The sequence below is a fragment of the Bombus impatiens genome, unplaced genomic scaffold (genome assembly GCF_000188095.3).
Source record: "Bombus impatiens unplaced genomic scaffold, BIMP_2.2 scf_0049, whole genome shotgun sequence".
Lineage (NCBI taxonomy): Eukaryota > Metazoa > Arthropoda > Insecta > Hymenoptera > Apidae > Bombus > Bombus impatiens.
Window position 1 is genome coordinate 637,222 of NT_176468.1, and position 25,433 is coordinate 662,654.

The window sequence follows — 25,433 nt, forward strand, 5'->3', positions numbered from 1 at the left end:
CATATATGTATATATATATATACACATCTATATGTATATATATATATACACATCAGAAATATACACATACAGAAATTTTTAATGAATATATTATGTGCATTATATGGAACTAAAATTTCGTTAACACTGTAAACAGGCAGGACTATCGATATTATATCGGTAAACTTTGAAACCAATTTGAAAATGGATATGAAGGTTACAAGATATTTATTGGAAGCATACACTTTGTGAAGATCACCAAAATATTTGAAGTCGGTTATTTACTATATTAATAAGCCACAATATTTTGTGCGACTACCTTTAGCACTAATTATATGTTTAAGACTACTATTTATGCCGCGTGCGTGTGTGTATATATATATATATATATAGTGAGAGACGATTATTGTAATGTAATATTGTAAATGTAATTTAAGAAATTCCCAAATTGTACGAGATATTTGTTAAAATATCATTTTAGTGTATCAGAAACCAAAGACGTAAGGGAAACAACGTCAGAAGGAATACCGATAACCCCTGCTATCGATAATTCTTCGTAATTCACTATTGTTCTTTCAAAACACGTGACCCTTTATAAAACTATCACTGTCCTAGCATCGTTTAAATTTAGCCCTTTTTACTTTTATTATTCCTTTCATCTCATTCAAAAGAATAGAGAAAACGTATTTTAATTACAGAAGAAATCATCAAGTACAAAATATTATAGTTAAATTGTTATTATTATTATAGTTAAATTATTATTATAGTTAAATATTATAGTTATATCAAATATATTTTGCAATGCATCTACCAAAAAAATTAAAATAGAATAAATTTCACAATAAAGGTATTTCGTTAAATAATATTTGTACACTTCAGACACATTTTTCATAATTTAAAATTTCCTCGTTTCTACGCCTATGTGCGAGAGGTCATTAACATGCACGTGTTTTCCTTCGGTTCTTTTTTTCACGAAATGAGTTCTAAAACAAGAGCAAATTAACAGAAAGGGTCTAGCGTCAATCGACAGTGATGAATAATACGTCTCTAGAAAATTTATAGCTCTTTCTCAAAATAAACATATTCACTTTTCATTGACCATTAGAGTTTAAAAATGAGCTTAAACATGTACCATAAGGTTATTCAAACTGAACTACCATCAACGAGAAAAGAGAGACAATTGTGCAATATAATTTACATAATTCTCATTGTTCCTAAATATCCTCTGCCTAGTACAAACCAATAATAACTATGTATATATGACGAAAATATGAATATCACTAAATGAAAGATTATCTTAATCTGATGATCAATAATCATTAAATTAGGTATATTTGTGCATTTAAGGGAAATTCAAATAAGTAAAAATACTTAGAACGCAATAAACTATACAAAACTATACAAAATAGCAAAAAATTACTAGAACATTGCTAAGTATAAGTGTCACAATACTTATAAATAAATTTCTATTTAGATTCTATTCTTTCAGTACACAAAAATACTTATCTGTTCAGCAGTTTAGTAGTTATTTAACATTTACAGACATAACAGGATAATAATAGAAAATAATAATAACAAGCTAGCGAACGACGTTTTACGAGTGTGAAAATTTTGAAATAAAGAGAGATGTATTGAAATAAATTAAACAGGGCAGGTAACATGGTTTCATCATCCAGAGAGAAACTAATCACGTGCTACAAGCAAATATCCTTAATACAAATAATGTATTTCTATCTCAACACCAACGGAAAATGCGGAAAGTAAGGAAAGGTTAAATGGAGACTGTACATCGATTGAAAGGTGCATCTTCGAAGGAAGAAGCATGTCAAACGATACATTTATGCGTTCATGTATAATTGCTTGCAAAATGAGGGGCAAGGGTTACGACTAATTATGAGAAAAACGAAATCATTATTTCTTGGTAATAATAGGGCCGACAAAAGGAATAAGATTCGTCTGCTAGTTTAGGTCGTGTCTTCTGCTAGTTTTTCTCTCGTAAAAGTTATGTGTGGCTCACATGACCCTGCAATACATAGATTCGCGCAATTCGCGCGTTACATAACACAGAAGGCCCGGCTTTTGACTGAAGCGGCATCGTTAAAAACGCACATTAAAACGGATAGAACATGGTAACCTGATCGAATCATTATATAACATGATCGGCCGTACCCTGCTTAACCATGAGAAATAAGAAAATTGATGGTCGCCGGTTCTAAAATCATGAGTATACTAACCAGTACTGGCTCCTTTCTCATTGCCATTGAGCAGAGGGATTTTCATACTCCCATTTTCCGTGGTGGTCTCTATTTGTGTGACCAATGTCATTTTTCTTTGATAATTTTTATCAAGCTTTCACACGACTTTAGAAACAGGCACGTGCTTATTATTCACAATAACACGCGCGCACACTTCGTTGAAATTATACCGTAAAAACGATGTCCGACTCTTTTCACAAGGCAGCACACTAACTCTGAGGCACACCGAGCCGCTTTTCTGTATTGCACGTGCGTTTCGAACGAAGTACAAAGTCTAATACACACGATTGGTTGCCTTGTCTAGCGGTTTATCGAATCACCTCCTCTGATTGGTGCTTCTCGTCACGTGATCCACCCCTCGACGTTCTTTGAACGGTTATTATTTGTCCTTGCCGGTGTATCAAACAGTATGGTTCCTTTTGAAGTTGGACGTTATTAGAACGTTCCTTCGTTGGTAGAAATTGGTAGAAATGAAATCGTTTTTTGGCACCTAACAAAACGGAATTAAAATTACTAGAAGTCGGATTGCTAACCTTATGTGACTACTCATTTGAATAAGAAATTGTCTGGACCTTATTTAAGAAAGGTATTACAGGAGTACAAAAACATATTGAAAAAAGAAAATTAATTGAAGAAATTAATAAGGGATTAATTTGTTATTTAGTAAATTCGTATCAAACTACAGGAAACTGTAAGGTTAGGTGTCTTGATAGAATGTCGGCAGAGGAATCTTCAAATTTGCGTTTAGGACCTGATCCTAATGTCAGTTATCCGATACAAGTACAATATTGTGGAAATTGTTCTCTTCCCATCGAGGTAAGGCAATCTTAAACAATTGGTATCTGAAATTTATACTGTATGACAAAAAGTTAATACTTGGATTTTTTGAAAATGTAATTCCCATTTGCATCACAGTATTGTGAATATTATCCAGAATATGAAAAGTGTAAGCAGTGGCTAGAAAGGAATTTACCAACAGAATTTGAGAAAGTTAAATTAGGTAATTATAATTTCTATATTGTTATTCTAAATAGTAAGTTCTATTATCATACTATAAATTTTATTTACTTGTGAGCAGTAGAAGATGCTACTACAGAGGCAGGTGGGGGGGAAGATGAAAAGAAACGACAAAAACGTGGTGGCAAAGGCATGCTTAAGTGGAGGTGAAGATGAAAAGAAACGACAAAAACGTGGTGGCAAAGGCATGCTTAAGACAAAGAAAAAAGAAGATGTTCCAAAATTAGTGACCGTATCTAGAGCACCTAGAGGGAAAAAGAAATCTGTTACAGTTGTTACTGGTCTCAGCACTTTTGGTAATATAAAATGCTTATTCATAGCAATTCATTTTTTTTGCTAAACAAGATAGTTGCTTAGCTGTAAAATTAAAACTTTATGCATATTAATTTACAGACATAGATCTAAAAGTAGCTGCAAAGTTTTTTGGTAGTAAATTTGCATGTGGATCTAGTGTAACAGGAGACGATGAAATAGTTATACAAGGGGATGTAAAAGATGAACTATTTGAAGTAATTCCAGAAAAGTGGCCACAAGTAAGAACAATAATTGTTTTTTTGAATGATATTAAAAATACACAATCTATGATATTTAACAAATTTTTAGATTGATGAAGATTCCATAGATGACCTGGGGGATCATAAAAGATAATGAGCAAACCGAAAGTTTATTTGCACAATGTATTTAATATTATATCATTTCCATTTCTGTTTAATATAAATAAAATGTACATAAAGTATATAAAATGTTTTTAAGAACTTTGTACAGTTAAAGTAGTAAAACCATGCTATCCATCTTGTTCATCTTCACCTAAGAAATTTCCTACTACTTGAAGTAAAGAATTTACTTCATCATCGGTCAAACGGTCTTCGCTATCCTCTATAATCTAAAAAATATATATATACATAATTATATGTACTTTCAAATATTATATTTCTTATCACGCATTTTATATTACCAGTTGTATTTCAAGAGGTGTTTTAGGACACATATTTAAAAGAGTTAATTTCTCGCACTTTGTTAGTTTATAAGGTTCCAATGCTTGTAGAAGTCCTTTAATTTTTTCAGGTGTTTGCCTTTTACATGGAGTCTTTTCTAAATATCTTATAGTCTGATACGTTATACTTGCCAACTGATTTTGTTTCATTTTTTGTTTTTTATTTGATTTTATATTTTGCAGAATATTTAGAACCTCATAATTGCTTAAACAAGCTGAGCAATCTTTGAGCCTAACATAAAATTTATTCTGAAAGTTTTTAATAGCTACTCACTAAAACAATTATAAATACGAAAAGATAGTTACTCACACTTCCATATTAAATATTCAAACAATATTTAACTGTGATTCTCTCTTATATTTCCAAATTACAAATATATAGTAAGGTTAGGTGCTCATATTTATTGTTATTCTTCAGATACAAATATTTGATTCCAATATAAGTATATGTCGTGTGCATGACACGCGCTCAGGGACCACAGCTGACTATAGTTATATTTTAGATCTTGCAAGACTGTATATTGGTAAGTTGTAGCCCCCATACGTTACTCGATAGTTATAAAGATAAAAAGCAAAATATATTTACAGTGTTATTGATTAGTTACTATTATTTATTATTATTATTACACTTTCTGACATTTAGCGATTAAATATTACAATTTAATTAATAAAGGAAGACGTAAAGAGAAATATATAATAGCATTTAATTGCTCATAATTTAATTGTTCATAATTTTAACATTCTAAATAGACGTAAGATAAATTATAATTAACTATTTAGCAACGATTATCAAATTTTATTCTGGAAAATATTTAAAATATTTTATTTCAATTCTAAATATTTTTTTTTATTTCTTTTTATTAAATGATTTAATATGAAAATGATATTAATCGAAATATATATAAAATCTAATTTTAGCAACTCTAATTGCAAAATTATTTTCATTTAAAACTTTACAATTTCCTTTAAATTTTATAGAATATAAAATGAAAGATATATATATATATATATATATATATATATTTAATTTCATTATAAAATGTAGTACAAATTCAATTCCAAATATCAAACTTTATATAAAATTCTATTTATTAGCAGTACAAAATACTTAAAAGTACATATACATATAATACATACCATATAGAGTTGAAATAAGAATACAATTTTCGTTAAAAATTTGTACGATATCCTTATTTTTATGCATTTATATGAAATTTGCGAGTGCAAAATTCCATTCTTAAACAGAATGCATTTGAGATGAAAAGTTATATAAAATATCCAACTAATACTTGATAGGTAAAACAATTTTTACCGAGATCCTACTTTGTTAATTATATTCGCAGGAATATAAATTTGCATAAAAATCCGCAATCTACTCATGTTAAACCCTTTCAAATTTTATGGTAAGCCTCATATTCACTCACAAACAAATTTGAAGAAATTTTAAGTCGCGGGCCTCTAATACGATAGTCACATACCTGTGAACATTAACACGACCTCTGTACGGAATCGTCTGACATCTTGCAAAGGCAACTGTACGTCTGAGTGCGTACTCCGTAGTGTTTTGTATTTTGCAAGTATACACTACCATCAGTGTGGTGATTCGAGTTAATGATCGATGTGATTCATAAGGGTGGACAAAATGTAGACCGATGACCGAGGTTGATTAAGTCTTTGAAGAAGATCGTCGGAGAATAGGACCGATACCGAACAGAAAATCCTACGGACCGCAACTTTTCTTACAACACGTATCGATCTCTCTCTCCGCAGGCAATGCATCTTCCTAGCCTGTCGTGCTATGTTTATAAACTGTTGACCTTGCTTGTTAAAGATCGGTGAAAGATTCTCGATCGCCGAGAAATTACGATCAACAATGGAAATCGTCGGCGACTACGAGTACAACACGAAAGATCTGATAGGCCACGGCGCATTCGCCGTCGTCTTCAGAGGTAGACATCGTAAAGTGAGTTTTCTTGTTTTTTTTTCGATCATTGAAAATCGTGATCGTCAATGAAATTATAAAAAGGAGTGAATCAACGAAACTTTGATCATAATTGAAGACCACAGATAAAGAACATGATAAGCTTATTTGTTTTGATTTTATAATTTTGATGCTAGTTTCCTCTGTAAAACATGAAAAGTGTGATTTATTATGTTTCTCTCCCGTGATCTTCAATTACATGTGTTGGTGATTACATGTGTTCCTTTTTGTTTTGTGGAAACTAGATTTCACCATCACAATTGAAGACAACAGAAAAAGAACATGATAAGTCTATTTGCATTGATTTTATAATTTTGATGTTACTTTTCTCTGTAAAACATGAAAAGTGTGATTTATTATGTTTTCTTCAGTGATCTGCAATTATTATATGTGTTGGTGATTATATATGGTCCTTTTTGTTTTGTAGAAACCAAATTTTGTAGTGGCAATCAAAAGTATCACCAAAAAAAGTTTGGCAAAATCACAGAATCTACTTGGAAAAGAAATCAAGATTCTGAAGGTTTGTAATTTGTGCTATTGTATCTATATTTTGAGACACATTCAATGTTTGTATTTGACTTATATTATAAAAGAATTGCCTTTATTTAACTTATAAAGAAACATGATCTTTCTCATGTTATTCACCTGAAATAAAAAATTGTAAAGTAATCGTAAGATACTTATGTTTCTTACACTAATTATTAATAAGAACAATAATATTTACTATAAGGAAGTTTGAATGTTTAAAACTAATACATATATTTTTTAATAAGAATTATCTGTGGTTAAGAAACAGTTTAAATGTTTCATATTTCAATAACAACTGCATAATGAGTTTGGTTGCTGACTAAAACATTATGTTTCAGGAACTAACAGAATTACATCATGAAAATGTTGTTGCATTATTGGACTGCAAGGTTAGTACAATGAGAATTAGCACATAATACTTACGTTAGTAAGCATTAAATATCTTTACTTTCTTTGTAAATATTATATAATAGTATTGATGTTGGTTTAATTATGAACTTACTGTTTAGGAGTCTAATTATAATGTCTTCCTGGTTATGGAGTATTGTAATGGTGGGGATTTAGCTGATTATTTAAGTGGTATGTTTTCTATAAAAAAAAGTCTTATTAAAACATTGAAATGATATTTACACGAGCTAAAGATCAACTATATTTACTTTATTATTTCATTTTTCATTAATTAGCAAAAGGAACTCTTTCTGAAGATACTATCAGGGTGTTTCTAAAGCAATTAGCAGGTGCGATGAAAGCACTACATGCCAAAGGTGTAGTTCACAGAGATCTTAAACCACAAAATATTTTACTCAGTCATAATTGTGGTAAGGCTTGTCCACAGCCACATCAAATAACATTAAAAATTGGCAAGTATTTATTTCTTTATTTCTTTAATACGTATTGTACCACATGAAAAAAAAGTTTAAATTTATCTAAATTGAAGGGATAAGTAAAGAAAAAGGGTTCTAAATTATACTTTTCTGTTCCAGCGGATTTTGGGTTTGCTAGGTTCTTACAAGATGGTGTAATGGCTGCAACATTATGTGGTTCACCTATGTATATGGCACCAGAAGTTATAATGTCACTTCAGTATGATGCGAAAGCAGATCTCTGGTCTTTAGGAACAATAGTTTTTCAATGTCTTACTGGGAAAGCTCCATTTCAAGCTCACACACCTCAGGCTTTAAAACTGTTTTATGAGAAAAATGCAAATCTTGGACCTAAGTATGTTGTAATATACTTATGTGCTTTTGCTGAAAAGAGAAGCTTATATTCATTTTCTTTTTTGTTTTAATTGCTTATATTTTAGAATCCCACCCGGAACTTCACCTGAGTTATCAGATCTTTTAATGGGCTTATTAAGACGTAATGCTAGAGATCGTATGCCTTTTGATGAATTCTTTGGACATCCTTTCCTTCAAGGTTCCAGGGAAAGCCCTAGTCCAGTTCCTGCTGAACTTCCTGCTTCTCCAGGAACATTAGCGATTCAAGAAGGAGCTACGGCTGTTACAAGATCAGAGCCAGAAACAACCAGTCCGTGTTCCAGCCCTGAAGATGACTTTGTGCTTGTGCCAAGTGATCTCAGTAGTGACACAGACAATAATCCCAACACACAACAAGTAAAGTACGTAATTTAATAACATCTTATACAAAGAATTTCTATTTATCTTTTATTTTATTTATTATTATATGTGTTTTTAATATTGTTATTAATTGATTAGATATATCAAACAAACTAGTAGAGAGGCAGTGAGTCCACCACGACCATGCTTCCTTCCCATTTCTGAGCCAATTCCCGTTCCATCTCAAAGAAGTATTGCACAACCATCATCTCCTTCTACAAATGTACGATCGGGAAGTAGTGTTGTTCCTCGCTCACAACCTATAAGTATGAAACGCAGTGTGGATACTCATAGAAGTCATGCTCCTGATATTGGCTCTCTTAGTCCACCCAGTGTTCAATTTGTCATTGGTACACCACCCAGTAGAAGGTATACTAATTTTTTATTGGTATAAATTATTTTATTTGTCGTATGTGTATCATCTTTTTTAACTGTGATTATTTTCAGATTAAGTGAAACACCTCCACCACCAAATACGTGGCAAGTTAGTCCTGTTGCAAGGCATTCACATACTTCCAGTGGGACGTCACCATTAAGGCGTTCGACTGGAAATAATAGTGCATCTTCGCCATTATTAACAGGACCGTTGGCAGTGTTAGGTTCTCCTACATCGAGAGCATTTCAGGATAATAACAACACATTGAGGCATTCGCCAGTTATTCCTTTTGGAACAAGAGCTGTTACACTTCCTGAAATATCTGGTACGCATTTTATATTATTTACAAATTGTTTGTGCTACAGCAGGAGAAATATTTTATGTTAAATTAGTCAATATCTTCACTCTCTTTTTTTTGGTACTATATTTACAGAGGCGGGTAGTTTCCAAAATCTCCTACCAGAAGTAAATCCTACGATAACAGATGATCGACCACTGACGTTCTTTGCACCTGAACTTCCAGAGGAGACGCTTTTGGAACGAGAACACAACGAAATATTAGCGAAGTTAAACTTTGTTGTTGCATTATGCGAATGTGTATGTGAAGTAGCAAGAACAAGAGCAGGACCTTTAGGTGCGCCTTTGGGTGGTATCGAACAAGCAAGCACTGCTGCAACAAGGAGGAGAGCAGAACAAGTAATTTTACTTGTTAGAGCTCTTCAGTGGCTCAGTTCTGGACTAAATCTTGCAACTCAACAACTTAACGCTGGTCGGTTGCAGCCAACTACTACCGTTAAAGAAGGTAATTTTCGTCTATTAAAATTATGAATAATTATTGTATATTAAATATAATAATATATAGAGATGATTATATTTCAGTTGTGAATACAATGAACGAAAAATTCAGAACGTGCCTCTCAGAATGTAAACAGCTCAATAGTGCTGGGCTTCTTCATCAGACAGGAGCTACTGCAGATAAAATTCTTTACAACCATGCCATCCAAATGGTAAGTATCTGGGAAATTTCTTTTACTTTCTTTTTTTTTAACTAGGTAAAAATATACTTATGAAATAGATATATTTATAAAAAACTATATTTTTAACAGTGTCAATCAGCAGCACTGGACGAATTGTTTGGCAACCCTGCAGAATGTTTTCAGCGGTATCATACAGCACAGATATTGCTCCATTCTTTATCGCAACATGTCAGTCACAGTCAGGATAGAGCCCTCCTTATTAAATGTAATTTATATATTTTTTTTATTGTAGAATATATATTCCTATTTTTAATCAAGATATTAAAATGTATATATTTTATTTTAGATAAAGATGCTGTTGAAAAACGCTTATACGTACTTCAACAACAAGGTTACATTTATGCAACCGATCCTACATAGCGCTTGTGAAAAATGGCAGCAGAGTGCAGCGACCCGCCCAAACCCGTACCGTGCTCGATATCTCTTTTCTGTAAGATATTCTGCCCTATTCTGTATAAAAACTGTTAATTCATTAATCATTAAGACCTTGCTACAAAGATGACATTGTAGAAAGAAGCAAATTTAAGATAACATATATAGTAACTTTGTTAGATCTTACACAGAATAGGGTAGATTACCCGTGGAAGAGTACGAAAGTGATTCTGTACAAGTTTCTTTATATGATTTATTAATAATGTGAACAATGAAATTAAATTATATATATAATATAGATATTATATTATATATATATATTGTAATGTACGTATGGTTGATTAACTTTATGACTAACCTTTATTTCATATCAAACAATAAACATGTGTATACTAATAGCATTGTGCGTTCAATGCAAGGCATGTTTCTTATCAAATAAGATAATAGTGATATAGTAACTGTTAAAAAAACAAGAGTAAAGTATTGTTTTCATTAGGTGATCTATATTAATGTTGTTTGCTACAGAAGTATCACCAAGTATATTATTTTTTCTTTTCATCCACAGCTGGTTCAATACTTGGTTTGTTATCCTTATAAATTGTGTAATTCAATGCTGTAGCAAGAGTAGCCCATGCTAAATATGGAATAGTCAACCAACCAGCAAGTGAATTCACATGATAAAAACACATACCCATTGCTACAGTACTTCCCCATAATAAAACAATTTCATACAAAGCCTAAAAGCATAAAAGGAGATAAATGGAAAGGTAATTAAAATCTGTGATATATTTATTTCTATCAAAATACCCATTTTATCTTGTGTAATCCAAAGAACAGTGGTGTCCAAGACCAATTTAGTATTAAATTAGTTCCATAAATAGAAAGAGGTACTATTGCTTCCCTGAAACCACCACCATCTCTCCATACTAAATATGAAGAATACCCCATTGTGCAATAAAGGGTTGTCCATACTGGAGCGAATGCCCAGTTTGGTGGAGTCCAACATGGTCTTTTTAAAGACTGTTAAATATGATTCAAAACATTTATTATTTTATTAAAATTAACTTCATTTGAAAAGAATTTTAATGTAACCAATGGTCAAAAGTGAAGATACATTGTAGTATATTAAAAACGAATGAATCTCTCTGAAAAAGCGATGTAGGGATAAAAAGAGAACGCTACATACAGGCCTCTTGTGTTTTTCTCTAATAACGCTTACAATAAATATGAAAGCACAATACCGATCAACAAGAAGCGTTAATGTGCATATCTCATTAGACAAGGACAGAAGGAGCTCCTATGCAACGTTTTTTTCCTATTCCTATATCACATGTATTCACACGATAATATATGATTCGCGTGTTCTGTTCTTAGATAAGAATCTCTATCTTACAATATTCTTTAAGTTGCTGAATATATGAGATTTTTTCAAGCATTTAATATAATAAAATAAAACGGAGAAATATATAATTTATTTAGAAATAAATCCTTATTTCAACCGAGTAAAAATTGAACATAATCAATTTTAATTAATAGATACAGTAATCGGGACTTTTGTTATTTTATTAGAAATAATATTTAGAACTAGTATTTGTTAGTATATTACAAAGTTTTATACCACTCTCTATGTATATTTATTCATAAATTAAATTTATTGGCTAAAATTTTCTGACTCCATGTTCCACTACTGGATTTGAGTAGTTCTAACGATTAATCGATTTAATTACCTCATACCAGGGTTTGATATTTTTTCTAGTGATATAACTTCCAGCCCATCCTCCTATATTCGGATAAATAACAGCTGCCACAACCGGCCAAGATATTTTTACAGGCATTTTACTTAGAAGGAAATATTATTTGACTATTTTTCAAAATACCTGAACATAGATTGCAGAGAATAGAGAAAATGCGTTTATTACGTTTCGCGACTGACGTCTTTCTAGTGGTGTACTTACTGCTTACACTTACTTCGGAGAACTATCGGCACACCTACACACTTTTACTTGTTACATCCGTTATTACGTACATTGGTAACAATGATTGCGATGAATTTACATCGTCATGAATACTTATGCAATGTAATGCAATTAATATTATAAATAAAATTACAACTATCATATAAAATCATATATTTCTCATACATGAGATAAAAACATATACACACATTTAATAAAAATAACGTACTAACAATAATGAATGCAAAAAATAGCTTCATTACAGATAAGATATTTCATGATTTTTTTACGCAATAAATCGCTATTTTTTTTTTTATAAAATTTGGAATGTAAGTTGATATATGTATTCGCTATTAGCTATGAGATTGTTTTATTTTATTGATTTTCTGCATCAATAGAAATATAAGCACAAATATACGTACACGGTCATGTACACACGTATGATTGAAAATGTATTATTTTATTTAATATTAGGCGAGTTACATATTTTTATTTACATATATAATTTAATAAATATATTAAGAACAAAACAAATGAGTTTATATTACACAAATGTGCAAAATGTCATGCATGATAATTATAAGTGACTATTAGCTGTAACTAGCATAAGTATCCCATGAGTATACGGGTGTGTGCGTGAACATATATTGTTCTAATTAAATTGTCATAATAGTACATAATAACATGCACACATATAGGCGCATATGTACTCCTATGTGAATATAACATTACGTGTGAGACCATTTTTCTTTTTCTCTTGGTACACGTACAAGGTATATTTATGTTTTGACACAAACAAAATTTGTTTATGTATCATTTCTGAGAGAAATAAATTTAAATTTCAACATGAATTTAAATGTTAGCAAATATAAAATATAACATCCTCAAGGAACACTTTTTTAGAAGATAGAACGTGAACAAATTTTTTACTAAATTGCTACATAAAATTGCTGTTTTAAAAGTTATATTAATACACTTTAATTTTTTCTTAAATTAATAGTAAATACGCGTAATTTTGTTGATATCTAGAAAAGTAAACTTGATATGGAAAGGCATACAAAAAGAATACTTCCAAATAATTCATTTCTACATTACAAATTAGTACATATATTTTAAATGGGTCTTGTGTTAATGAGAGCGATAGAAAGACGACAATCCATGGAAGAGTTTTCCAGTGTTTTGTTTACTTTTGGTTGGTATTCTTTAGTCAGAGTTAATCGATATATTTATTTTATTTGCATTTCTTCATTATAGTTCTGCCTGACATTTGCATTTTTCTTATTCGTGAATATTCATTCCATATTTCATTAATCTTTTTATCATACTCGACTGATTAAAAAACTCTCGTTAATTTTATTTCACTCGCATTTCTGAGCTTTCATTTCCTTTTCCCCATTTACTTCCTTTTTTCGTTCAGTTTTGGAGAAAAATACTCCAGCAAAGTGATATTTAACGCGTTCTCTTAGTTTTTGACGAATTACCATGGTAGTTGTTATTGTATTACCTAGGAACAATACCAAGAACATACCACTAAGAACTGGAACATGCCATGTAGCTTCTGGATGGGATACTAATGTGTATAAGACATATGCATTGTATAACTGAAATACATATCCAACAAAAAGGAATGGCAATAAAAACGATAATCCACGCCACATCCATGAATGGAAACCTTCGATAGTAATATCCATATTATGCCTTTCACCTAATGCTTTCAACCGATACAAAACACCCCGCTGATAACAAAATTGCAGAGACTGTACTACACCTGCAAATAAAACATACTATATTTTATGTAAATAAAAGAAATTGTTGGATAAATTTTTGATAAATAACATACTGATGTAAACATTGAACCACATAAATTGTTGCCTAAATGCATACCATGGCCCTGTGTTAGGCCATACTAATAACAGACCAGATACTACAGTCGAAAAGAAATGGTGAAATCTCCACCAACCTTTTATTCTTGAACCATTTACTTTTAATATACTTTCCCTTATTGTCAATGTACAATAATACCAGACTAAAAGGAACATAAAACTAAGTTCCAAAGTTCTGCAACAGATATTACCAATAAGAGGTTGTTATAAATATACTTTCTGTTTCGATACAAAATAAATAATATATATTACCTGACATTAGTTACCAGATTTAACATAGATAAAATAAAACCAATTACAGAAAGGACTAATTTAAATTTTTCATATTCATCTTTATATTTGAATCTGAAAGATAAATGAGATGTTCAAATATACGTCCTATAATGTTTTGTCTGTTGGATAAATAACTATTACTGTCATCCTTACTTATCATTTTTGTTTAAAATGGAAACATTAACATTGCCTAAAATAATTTGAAGATATGTGCCATTTGGTTTTGGTAATGTTTGTTCTATTTCATGTAACTGCTGTTTTCTTTTAGCCATCTCTTTGCTTAAACTTTTTTGTGCTTCGCTCGCATGTAACCTAAAGTTAAATGAGAATATATTCAATTATTTGAAGAAAATTAATTGAAAAAGTATATACGTACTAAAACAATTACTTACTGTTTCAATGATTTTGATATTATACTCATCCGGTATTTTTGGTGAGAAATTCCTTTCAAACATTTTGCTTGAAGTTCACTTACTTCCTCTAATTTTGCAAGATATTCTTTGTTCAATGCCTGTTAACAAAATTGAAATATTGATGACGTTGAAACATTATTAATATCCAAAATACCTCACACAATATGGAGAAATATTGTTTGTTCCAAATGTATTGATTAAACAATGAACAGTAACGAAAAGAACAAAGAAATGTTTCGTGATAGTATTTCAAACACGTTTATGAATATATTTTCGAAAAAAGGGTTTTTTTAATTTCAGGAAATATTATATAAAAGTATTTTTATGCACCGGTTGCGATTATGGATAAATAAAAAATACACTTAACCTCATAGAAAATGGTCCAACGTTTAAACCACCGACAACATCAGTACCCAGGATTAACAAAAAATTATCTTACTTCTAATTCCTTGTACTCTTGTGCTAGGTCGTTCCAGTCTTTTAAACAGGATTCAACATCAGTATCCATCGCAGCAAAAAAAAAAGGGACGATGGCCAACGAGTAACGACTCACTAAAGTTTCAGGTACGCAATGATTTGCGGTGTTCTTATAGACCTGAGTCAAGCACTTCCTCGTGCATCTAAGTAGCGAAGGAGAGCTGTGGAAACAGTCTCTTATTAGTTGTGCTAATCTTCGAATATATGATGAATATGTATTTCATATTTAGCATAGAGAATTTAAATTTTGCAATGTAATTTGAACTTCATCCAATATTAAAATTTATTTATTTTTTATTATTAATTTTATTTTCAATGTATATTTATTTGGTACATTTCTTTCTTCTAAAGCATTTTAACAAGTTTTATCTTCTAGATTTTCGCAAACCCAATGGAAGATTTTGGAGAACAGTTTTGATAACGCTCATTGGTTTCTATAAATAGAAGATTAAAAGTTTTAATATTGCATCAAAATATTTAATTAGATTTTTCCAATTTATATTTGAATAGTAAAAAAAGTTGATTTTTATGGAATTTTATTTTTATGAAATAATGAATTAAATATAATTATAATTGCTAAATTTGCTGAAATATATTTGAGTTATTTGTCAGTAAAATTGGGCATTTCACTACTGTCCATCTTACATAATTCAAGTGATAACGATATCACATTCGTTAATTATATTTAATACACAATTTAAATTTGACTACAGCAGGAATTACTTAAATAGTATTAGCATATAAAAAAGGTGATAAAATCGATATATTTTTATTAATATGAATAATTAAGAAACATATAACGAATGAATATTGACAAATTTTGTAAGAAATAAAATTACAAATTTACATCTAATACATTCTATATATTCTGTAATATTCTCTGCATTTCGTATGTTAAATTGTAAGTATATAGTGTATAGCTACAAGCAGAAAGAATTATATAGCTATTAAAATTAACAATATCTTCTGAAAATATTGGAAAACATTGCTTCTCCGATACATAATTCTAGATTAGATCAAAATCAAATAAAGTTTTTTCCTCTTAATTAACAAATTATTAATAAAAATATAGACGCAGGTCATTTTTTCAAACTCTTTGACTATATAATGTTTACCTACGAAGGTTACTGTTTATACTTTTAGTAGAGTAATTAGGCATTTATTAATTTGAACTCGTATTTCAAATTTATCAATCGTAAAATGTCAGCTGATCGAGCCACTGTTCAGGTAAACTATCGGTAGAATCGCCATTTGCGAACAGTACCATACAGTCGGTGAATTTAACCCGCGTCCTGTTGTATCGTTGAACACGCGAATTTTTTCACGGTCGTTGACCAGACAGCTCCACCGATCTGCGAAGACAAAAGTGCTTTGCATTCTCTGGTAAACATGTTCCTTTATATTCATCGCACTTCATTTTGACTGTTCAACGTTGATCTTCTGACCCAACGCGTAAAAAGTATCACCTGCCTGGACGTTTCTTCATCCGTCGTGGAATACACGAATTTCAATGATAAGCACTTCTTCAGAGATGTGTTAATTAGCTTCAGAAATCAGTCGATGATTAAAATATAATAGAATTTTTAACAACAATAAATAAAATTTTCTTTCGCAAATTTTTTGGATGTATGATTACAACAGTATGTATAATTGTGGCATTGCATCATTAAGTATGCCTGAATGAGCATTACACTTTAATCACTTTCATGATGTTGTAATTATGTGCAAGATATCAAATAGTTTTCAATTTGTATTAACATATATGATATAAAACACAAACAAAATACGATACGCGTACTGCTTGATAAAAAATTTCAAATGAGGAATTTACAAAGACACGAGCGTACCATTTGAAATAAGATGAATTTTACCAGTGGCCTCTTTTTACAGTGGATCTATTTTGTTGTAGTATTCAAAAGTAGATATTCTATCTAGATGGAAAGTATCGAATGTATTATTTATAAATGCTATTGTCCTGTTCAAAATCTTCTCACCTTATTCAATTTTACATATGTAAATATCTTCTTCTTATCTACGTAAATTACGTTTTACTATGTTCTTAGATATATTATACACTTAAAACAGTCATTTACAAGTCTTTAATAACAAAACAACACGTGAAATGATGAACTTTGATACCGTTTTTTTATACTTAATAACATATTTATTAACTTACACAAATATTTATTACCGATAAAAGCCAATTTTTTCGCTAGTCATACGGTTAAACATTTCCGAAATGTTGAATGAAATTCTGAAATGCATTGAATATAGAAAATATTTGAAATTATTAAATTGTTGATTATTATTATGTATTAAAAACAGATATAGTATATATAATAATCATAACTTAGTACGAATAATACTAGTTACGAAATAGATATAATACATGATAGTATTATTAAATTTATTCCCATAATGAAATTTTATATAGCTTATAATACTTTATTCTTGGAACCTCGCACGTGGTCCCCACTCCATGTAAGAAGTTTCAGCAGGAGATTTAAATATCTTCGAAACTGTTAAACAGTGTGTAGTAGTCGGGCGTTATGGGCTCGGGGTAACCACGATCAGACCGCGAGGAAGTATCAGTGTTTGCCAACACATGAAAAACTGATTAGTAGTGCCACTCTCAAAAAGGAGTTGTAATCACGCAACTCTATTTGAAATAATTCTAACGGATTAGTTTCTATAAAAATAAAAAGATATATTAATATGATACTTTCAGACACGATTGTTTCACAATAATAAATATAAAAAGCTCAACGGCAATAATTAAAGATAAGTTTCAGTGAATGTAAAATTAGTGGACCTACAGAGAGCTAAAGAAATAATAGTGTTATATATAAAAACATTATTCTACAATAAGCACAAAACTGTTTGATCTATTTATTGTTCTTAATTACTTAATTGTTATAGTTATAGTGATTGTCTCAATTTGAACTTAATTGATCATACATAAGAATCGGAAGTACGAATTAAGAAAGATATTACATTTACGTCAGTATGCAACACAAACGTGCTTGTTCTAATACCAACAACCTCTCGGTACTATCAAACTGTAATCAGTTTAACACATACGCGGCATATATCATGTAAATTAATTGTGGATAAACATTAAGATAATAACAAAGTAGCCGAAGAAGTATTACAAACAGCGATTTACATTAATTACTTGTTATTATGTTAATCTGAGCGACACTGTAAATGATTTGAAAATAAGAACGTAGCAAATCACAAAATGAAGGAATTCTCGTGGATGAAAGTGGAAACCTGCAGCGGAGAGGTAAACGGCTTCTAGATAACGGTCATAGTAAACGGTATTCGATCTTCTTCTTCACGTGTATACCAGTGTTTCGTAATTGGCGTGTAACTTCAATATTTTCCTCGAATTCCGCTATCTTTACGATTCAATACTTTCTATTACCGTATCTAGTTTCGGTTACAACCGGAAACCGCAATAATTGTCAAGGTGCTCGGGAGAAAAGTAGAACTGAAAAATATTTACCAGAAGAGAATTATGATCGATCACGTTATCAGAAAAAATATACGAATCAGCGTTGATACAATGATCATAAAAACGATTCTGCTATCGCATTAAATTGTCAACCAGTGTTATCACCGGATTGATCTCGAGTTATTAAACATGACACCAGAGAAAGAAAAGAAGAGCTTCTTTAGTACTGTTAAACGACTTCTATTTCAATGAAGTCATTTCTGAGATTTCGAAGAAAGAACGATTCGTTCGACAAAATAAAAGTTTTAAATTTAAAACTCAACAACGTGTGTTCAATGTAAAATATATAACACCCTAAAATAGTATCGTGTCAGCGGTAATCATCGTTTCTTCGCATTAACGGTAAATAAGGAAGAATCATCGGTGAATTATGAAGATGAAAGTTGCGCAAAATGTTTTCAAAACCGGCAAATCTGTAAACGTTTCCAATAAAATTACCGCGTTGAAACAATGTGCATCTGGTTGCGATTGCACAGGCGCGTCGCAAGCATCGAGGATCGATGATCACTCCGATATCTCGAAATCTATAGATGGCGCGAATCAGTCGAACATAGAGATCAGCGAAAAATCGCGCGACAGAAATCTTGCTACTGTGGTGACAACGGCGTCCAAAAGAGTTATACGGAAAGCACCAGAACCACGGGGAATTCCTGTTTTTGGGACGCTTTTGTCGTTCATTCTTTCTGGCGGGCCAAAAAGGCAACATGAATACGTTCATAGAAGACACAAGGAATTGGGTCCAGTTTATAGGGAACGTTTAGGACCAGTTACAGCAGTTTTCGTAAATTCAGCCCATGAATATCGAAGAATTTTTAGACTAGAAGGTTCGGCGCCAAAACATTTCCTACCGGAAGCTTGGACACTTTACAACGAAATACGGAAATGTCGCCGCGGTTTATTGTTCATGTATAGTAACTTTAAGCATTTCTTTGGTTTAAAAATATCTGAAAAGTCATTTTTAATGTATAAATATGTACATCACAAATAAAACTCAGTTTTGATAATTATTGTACATAAATTGTACATATTGTACATACCACGTAATATGGTGGTATGTTAAGAACGTATATGAAGAAAATTCAAATTTTTTGGTTGAATTTTAAAATGAACATTTACATTTTTATAGGGATGGCGAGGAATGGATACACTTTCGTAAGATTTTAAATAAAGTAATGTTAGTACCGGATCCAACAAATTTAATGTTTGAGCCGTGTCAAGAGGTGGCCATTGGACTTAGGCAGAAATGGCAAAAACAGATTAAGACTGATGCTATCATAATGAACTTACAGGTTCAACTTTATCAATGGTCTATCGAGGGTAAAAATAACTTACTTTAATCGAAAATTCAAGGTAGAAAAGTATTTATAGAAGCTTGTTTTTTATTTTGCAGCAATGATGGCCACGTTAATGGGACCGTGTTGGCATTTTTATAAGAAACAGTTGTCTCGAGACTTCGAAATATTGGCGAAAACGTTGCACAAAATATTCGAATATTCAGCTAAATTATCCATTATACCAGCCAAACTAGCTATGAATTTACGCTTACCTGTTTGGAGGAAATTCATTGCATCTGCTGACACAGCTTTCGAAATTGTTCGAATACTGGTCCCGGAAATGACTAAATTAGGTGGCGACGGTTTGTTAAAGAAAATGATGGATGAAGGTATTCAAGCCGAAGACGCAATCTGCATCGTTACCGATTTCATTTTAGCAGCTGGTGATACGGTTAGCTCAACTGAAACCGACAGGATAATATTATTCATTTGAAATTTGAATTTAATGATTAATAAGAATAGAATAAAGAAAAGAATTCAAGAAAAATTTTAATTTAAAATTAAATTTCAATATGATTCATTTTACATACTTATTTTACATACATTGCTAGTATTTGAAAACTAATTTTATACTTTATGCTCAGACAGCAACCACCTTACAATGGATATTGTTACTGTTGTGTAATCATCCCGAAAAGCAAGAGGAACTATTTGAACAATTGAAGGATCTTCCACAGAGAGATATATTGCGCGTACCATTATTAAAAGGCGTAATCAAAGAATCTCTTCGACTATATCCTATAGCTCCATTTATATCTAGATATTTACCGGAAGACAGTGTGATTAGTAATTACTTTGTACCAAAAGGGGTAAATGAATTTATACTACGTGTTACTTATAATAAACATATCGATAAACAACAAAGAAGGTATTTAAAAATCACGTGATATTTTATTGTAGGAGCTACTCGTATTATCACTTTATTCGAGTGGTCGCGACGCTGCGAACTTTCCGCAACCAAATGAGTTCCTTCCGGAAAGGTGGATTAGAACGGAAAAAGGCACTTATCAAGGTGTAGTGCATCCATATGGTAGTTTACCATTCGCCTTAGGCATTAGAAGTTGCATTGGTCGAAAACTAGCAGAAATACAAATATTGCTTGCATTGGCAGAGGTGCGAAAATAATAAACTTAAGATATGTTAAGGTTTATTGAATTTATTTGATTTTATCTTAAAAATTGCAGTTGGTTAAATCATTCAAAATAGAATGTATAAATAAGGATCAGGTTAAATTAATTTTACACTTGATATCTGTACCGTCGGAGCCGATGAAGTTAAAGCTGCTGGAGAGAAACAAATAGATAATGTATCGAAGTCAAATATCATTTAAGGAAAGTATTTTTCATTTTCTATTTTTTGTTTATTTATTCCTTCGGAACAATGTATTGCCCATTTACATTTATATCGAATAAACTAAGATTGAAATATTTTCGTCATTATACATGCATATATGTTTGTGTATGTACGCGCACGCATGTAATTATTTACAATTATCAGCATTTAAATATATATTTATAATTAAATGATACTTATAAATTGTATATTTATATATCAATTCCATGTCTTAAAATATATTGACAATAAGTATGATCAAGGTATTGTACGAACTAAATGTTTCATTATGTAAAAGTCTCATTAAGTGCTTTCTACATAAAGAATCTTGATTAAATGATTAAATCATCATAATTATAACAGTTGCTCACGCCATCGCTAGTAAATGAGTGTTTCGATGTGGATAGTATAATAAAAAATAACAAAACATCGTTATTCATTCTGTAGTTTTGATTTACTTCTCCATAAATTTAAGCATGCCCGGTTTTAGTAACCGTATCGAAACACCCTGTATATATGAAATTAATTCGTCATTAACGTTGGCACAAAACGCTGTTGATGATTTTTCTTATTTCGTCTAGAAATTCCTGAAAACTTTCGGTGGTAGAAAAGTCTTTAAATGCTTGAACTTTTTCAGGCTTTGTCATCGGGGCTGTCAGAAACCTCTTCACGCAAGAGGATTTCAGTTCATGGCACGAATTCGCTTTCGCCCAGTTCCACGCTTTACTGAAGTTTTTATAATTTAACTGAGAAATAGAACTTTCTGTAAGAATATCTGATATATCAGCCATAAGAAATTTATCAGCCAATAGCACGGCATCTAGTAATGATTCGATAGTTCTATTTTCGAAAGTTGCTCCATTAGCAGCTAACAATAATGTGTTAAGAGCTTCTTTCGATGTGTTTCGTAATTTAACACGTTTCTTGCCGGATTCTGAAAAGTACCCTTCAAGCATGGCGGAAAATGCATCCGATTTTTGACACAGCGTTTGCCTACAAGCGTCGACAGTCGTACCATCGTCCAGTTCAAATGTAACCGTTGCAAGTTTGGGATGATTGTCATATACTCTTGGAAAATCAGTCGAAGCAGTGTCCGTGATTTGACACTTCTCTATAATCTCAGGTTGAATTTCAAGCGTGTTTGCCAGTCGACAAATTGAACAAATAGCGTTTTCGTGAAGAACATGTTGTTGGTCGGATAGAACGTGAAATATTAATTGAAGACCACCGTGATTGTTCAGTAGCGATTTTAGAATATATCGCGACTTGATTACGAATGGTATCGAAACTGCGATAATCAATTTATGAGCTTCCTCTCCGCGAAGCAGTATAGACGTAAGTTCACCTACTGCTCCGCCGGTTTCTGCTAAAACACATAACTGTCTCGTATATTGTTCCGAACCGTACAACGTTTCAGCTTCAAAAACGAAGCCTTGTTTTAACAATGGCATTAAATACGCTCCATTCCTATATACAAAATTTTTTATTAAATAATATAAGTCTTATAAAATGAGTTATTTTATTACTTACCTTATAATTCTAGTTAAAATTCTAGATGCTCTTGGGTTTTTCGCGTGTCTAATGTAAGCTGATAACGCTTCAATGGTTGCGGGATCGGCCAACCGATCAATTGGATCATTTGAATGACTTAATCGACTTAGTAATACTAATGTCCACACATTTGCATACTCGCACACATTCGACGATTTAGTTTCCTTTCCTTCGTTCTGAAACTCTTCTGTATCTATAGTTATTGATTTACAACTTTTTAATGACTCAACTTTTGCTTCGGGTTTTAAAAAATTAAGTGTAAGTTATTACTCCCAAGTGTTTTCAAGATGATTTTATAACAATTGTCACAAAGTACATGTATAAACTAATTTACCATCTTCTGTATCCATCATCTCTGCATCACTACAAACTGGACTGTAATTATCCTCGCCACTTTCGTCAGTTTCGATAGAATCATAAAAAGGTAATGGTGGTGTACTAGGAGGTGAAGACGAAACACTAGTAGCACTTCCTGGACTCCAGTCATCTCGATAATAGTCTGAACTAAATCTATAAATAAACAAATTTTTAATTTACGTTTTCTATAATATAGACATAAATTAAATTTTACAAACATACCTTCCTAAATTCGTCTTATTGTATTTTAATTCCGTTTGTTTACTAGGAGGAGAATCATTTTCTCTTTTCTTTGAAACGTTTGTTCTCTCGTTAGATACATCTTCAGTTACCATTTTTTTTAATCTAACAATTAAAACGTCAAGCAAACCATTTTTTACCATTATTGTAATGCTTGGATCATCATAAACAAATTGTGCTAAAGCATGTAATAACATGGGATGATATTTTTCATTCTTAGTATCTTTTAGTAAAGATAACATTAATTCTAAACCTGATGCCATCTTAATTTTCGCACGATTTACAGCTTCTCTACAGAACAAACATAAACTGACTAATGTTTCCTTAGATAATTCCAAACGATCTTTAATAAGGGCAATAAAACTTTCAATAGCACCGAAATTCCCTAAAATGGGACGATATTCTGCAATTTGGCAAAGATTGTACAAACACCTAATTGCCACTTTATTATTCATATCACAGCATTGCACAATACTCTTATAACCCTGTATGTCTTTTTCTCCTCGTAATTGTTCTCCAACTCGTGGATCCAATGTGGCCAAAAAAGTACATATGGCTTTTAAACAGGTTTCTATCAGCTCCATATACTTTTTATCTGATTTTTCTGATTTTTTTTTTGTCGATACTAATATATATGTAATTCTAAATATTACTCTAGACTCTAAGATTTCTTCTCTACTACCTTCATATGTACTCCAAATAATCCTATAAAAAACGTATACAAATTAATTAAAAATACCACTTAGTACAAGGATATTATTTTTTGTTATATATATTTATTTTGTAATACCTTATTGCTCTGATAGCCATTAAGTATGTGTACACATATGTATTTAATTGTAGAAGATTAATCAAAGCTTGAATTGCACCAGCTTCACATAATGATTTTGCATGCCAGTCACATTCAGATAAATTCCCGATTAGTCTGCAGGCACGACAGACTATACTACTACTTAGTTTGATATATTTTACTATAGAAACTACATAACTTGCTATTCTAGAGCCTCTGACCTAGAAAAAGATTTGTGCTGCATTATTATGAATAAGCGAATTCCATAGAAAAAATACTTTGTTTATAAGTATATAACAGATAAATTTTATCAACTGATTTTAAAGATGAAAATAGATATATCTGTACCTTTTCTCTTGCATCTGAATTCATGCAAGCATTCGCTAAAATACTCAGTGTCATGTTTAGTGCTTTTGTATTATGAAAATAACGAAGTAAATTTACTAAAACGTCTAATCCTCCATCTTTGACAAATTGCTTATAGCATCTTGAATCATCTTTAAGTCGTTCTAAACATGACAAAATCCCACCTTTTGACTCCAATTTTATGCATTTTACTAATTCTTGTAATATCGGGCTGTTTTGTCTCTCGTCCATAATAGGTATTTTTATAAATAAGTGGAAAAATTGATGAAAATTCGTTAATTTTCTAAAAGAAACATAACCTCTAAATTGTACAGCCACCGAGATTGACAGCTACACCCGTACAGCAACTTACAAAAATAAGTGAAAAAAGATTCAGTTTAATTAATAATTCTTCGTTATCAAAATATGTTTAAAAAACGATTATACAATATACATAATCATAATTTGATATCTAAATTTACAATTTTGTAAAGATAATTAATTAATTATTTTATAGAATTATTTTTTTAAATGTCCCGCCATTTGATTTTATTTTTGAATACGCACACTATAGCGCTACAATGCTTTCAATGGAGTTAGTAGATATTAGATATATATTATACAGGAAAAGCGAGGAACATAATTGAAGTAATCGTGAAGCATATTAATGATTCGAATAAGGTATTTGACAAGCATAATAATTATTAGTAAATGCTATTAATAACAATTATATATATATTTGAGTATTTATTTATAAGTGTTTTTTATCATCTGTTACTATATATACATGTTATTTTTTAAATTTATTTAA

At 31.0% G+C, this 25,433-nt stretch overlaps 8 protein-coding genes and 1 long non-coding RNA gene across 17 annotated transcripts in view; 3 read left to right on the forward strand and 6 right to left on the reverse strand.

Moving 5' to 3' along the window:
* The window catches only part of LOC100746559 (clustered mitochondria protein homolog), a 14,401-nt gene extending 11,907 nt beyond the window's left edge, over positions 1-2,494 (reverse strand). The window contains 1 exon segment of the mRNA XM_024370864.2: positions 2,214-2,494. Within this exon segment, the coding sequence (XP_024226632.1) occupies positions 2,214-2,304 (91 nt within the window). The 5' untranslated portion in view covers positions 2,305-2,494.
* A 169-nt stretch (positions 2,495-2,663) lies between these two features.
* Positions 2,664-4,010, forward strand: LOC100746682 (density-regulated protein homolog). 3 transcript variants are annotated; one of them, XM_033323759.1, is made up of 7 exons: positions 2,664-2,820; positions 2,920-3,050; positions 3,150-3,234; positions 3,313-3,381; positions 3,437-3,547; positions 3,645-3,784; positions 3,855-4,010. In XM_033323759.1, exons 2-7 carry the CDS (start codon positions 2,949-2,951, stop codon positions 3,897-3,899), a joined length of 552 nt encoding a protein of 183 aa, XP_033179650.1. In that variant the 5' UTR covers positions 2,664-2,820; positions 2,920-2,948; the 3' UTR covers positions 3,900-4,010. The 3 variants fall into 3 exon arrangements, with proteins under 3 accessions (XP_033179650.1, XP_003485356.1, XP_033179648.1); XM_003485308.4 differs by having other exon boundaries at positions 2,665-2,820; positions 2,899-3,050; XM_033323757.1 differs by having other exon boundaries at positions 2,665-2,820; positions 2,899-3,050; positions 3,313-3,336; positions 3,392-3,547.
* Positions 3,897-4,622, reverse strand: LOC100746804 (DNA-directed RNA polymerase III subunit RPC9). Its single transcript, XM_003485310.3, has 3 exons — positions 4,556-4,622; positions 4,207-4,477; positions 3,897-4,134 (listed from the first exon to the last, which is right to left on the reverse strand). Exons 1-3 carry the CDS (start codon positions 4,561-4,563, stop codon positions 4,036-4,038), a joined length of 378 nt encoding a protein of 125 aa, XP_003485358.1. The 5' UTR covers positions 4,564-4,622; the 3' UTR covers positions 3,897-4,035.
* A 1,114-nt stretch (positions 4,623-5,736) lies between these two features.
* On the forward strand, positions 5,737-10,573 carry LOC100746999 (serine/threonine-protein kinase unc-51). 2 transcript variants are annotated; one of them, XM_024370944.2, is made up of 13 exons: positions 5,737-6,208; positions 6,654-6,746; positions 7,093-7,143; positions 7,264-7,333; positions 7,438-7,614; positions 7,738-7,972; positions 8,058-8,372; positions 8,470-8,739; positions 8,818-9,071; positions 9,180-9,548; positions 9,611-9,753; positions 9,853-9,988; positions 10,070-10,573. In XM_024370944.2, the coding sequence occupies exons 1-13, from the start codon at positions 6,119-6,121 to the stop codon at positions 10,141-10,143; spliced, it is 2,277 nt and encodes a 758-aa protein (XP_024226712.1). In that variant the 5' UTR covers positions 5,737-6,118; the 3' UTR covers positions 10,144-10,573. The 2 variants fall into 2 exon arrangements, with proteins under 2 accessions (XP_024226712.1, XP_003485359.1); XM_003485311.4 differs by having other exon boundaries at positions 9,626-9,753.
* Positions 10,574-10,636: 63 nt separating this feature from the next.
* On the reverse strand, positions 10,637-12,213 carry LOC100747119 (translocator protein). Of its 2 annotated transcripts, none has more exons than XM_033323766.1 (4): positions 12,124-12,213; positions 11,883-12,032; positions 10,963-11,175; positions 10,637-10,892 (listed from the first exon to the last, which is right to left on the reverse strand). In XM_033323766.1, the coding sequence occupies exons 2-4, from the start codon at positions 11,988-11,990 to the stop codon at positions 10,698-10,700; spliced, it is 516 nt and encodes a 171-aa protein (XP_033179657.1). In that variant the 5' UTR covers positions 11,991-12,032; positions 12,124-12,213; the 3' UTR covers positions 10,637-10,697. The 2 variants fall into 2 exon arrangements, with proteins under 2 accessions (XP_033179657.1, XP_033179651.1); XM_033323760.1 differs by having other exon boundaries at positions 12,111-12,204.
* A 553-nt stretch (positions 12,214-12,766) lies between these two features.
* Positions 12,767-15,362, reverse strand: LOC100747234 (transmembrane protein 120 homolog). 3 transcript variants are annotated; one of them, XM_033323733.1, is made up of 6 exons: positions 15,119-15,334; positions 14,659-14,777; positions 14,420-14,578; positions 14,246-14,338; positions 14,071-14,168; positions 12,767-13,878 (listed from the first exon to the last, which is right to left on the reverse strand). In XM_033323733.1, exons 1-6 carry the CDS (start codon positions 15,185-15,187, stop codon positions 13,469-13,471), a joined length of 948 nt encoding a protein of 315 aa, XP_033179624.1. In that variant the 5' UTR covers positions 15,188-15,334; the 3' UTR covers positions 12,767-13,468. The 3 variants fall into 3 exon arrangements, with proteins under 3 accessions (XP_033179624.1, XP_012246812.1, XP_003485361.1); XM_012391389.3 differs by having other exon boundaries at positions 13,102-13,878; positions 13,951-14,168; positions 15,047-15,362; XM_003485313.4 differs by having other exon boundaries at positions 13,102-13,878; positions 13,951-14,168; positions 15,119-15,326.
* A 935-nt stretch (positions 15,363-16,297) lies between these two features.
* On the reverse strand, positions 16,298-17,369 carry LOC112213804. Its single transcript, XR_002947719.2, has 2 exons — positions 16,623-17,369; positions 16,298-16,508 (listed from the first exon to the last, which is right to left on the reverse strand). It is a non-coding gene; the product is annotated as an uncharacterized LOC112213804 (long non-coding RNA).
* A 304-nt stretch (positions 17,370-17,673) lies between these two features.
* On the forward strand, positions 17,674-21,345 carry LOC100743334 (cytochrome P450 315a1, mitochondrial). Of its 2 annotated transcripts, none has more exons than XM_033323701.1 (6): positions 17,674-19,579; positions 19,800-19,990; positions 20,064-20,336; positions 20,596-20,816; positions 20,908-21,120; positions 21,192-21,345. In XM_033323701.1, the coding sequence occupies exons 1-6, from the start codon at positions 19,044-19,046 to the stop codon at positions 21,306-21,308; spliced, it is 1,551 nt and encodes a 516-aa protein (XP_033179592.1). In that variant the 5' UTR covers positions 17,674-19,043; the 3' UTR covers positions 21,309-21,345. The 2 variants fall into 2 exon arrangements, with proteins under 2 accessions (XP_033179592.1, XP_003485328.2); XM_003485280.4 differs by having other exon boundaries at positions 17,676-19,579; positions 20,064-20,398; positions 20,592-20,816.
* Positions 21,346-21,359: 14 nt separating this feature from the next.
* LOC100747354 (armadillo repeat-containing protein 5) lies at positions 21,360-25,008 on the reverse strand. 2 transcript variants are annotated; one of them, XM_033323665.1, is made up of 6 exons: positions 24,626-25,008; positions 24,278-24,498; positions 23,470-24,192; positions 23,225-23,400; positions 22,870-23,083; positions 21,360-22,806 (listed from the first exon to the last, which is right to left on the reverse strand). In XM_033323665.1, exons 1-6 carry the CDS (start codon positions 24,872-24,874, stop codon positions 21,873-21,875), a joined length of 2,517 nt encoding a protein of 838 aa, XP_033179556.1. In that variant the 5' UTR covers positions 24,875-25,008; the 3' UTR covers positions 21,360-21,872. The 2 variants fall into 2 exon arrangements, with proteins under 2 accessions (XP_033179556.1, XP_003485362.1); XM_003485314.4 differs by having other exon boundaries at positions 22,870-23,134; positions 24,626-25,007.
* Between the last annotated feature and the right edge of the window lie 425 nt (positions 25,009-25,433).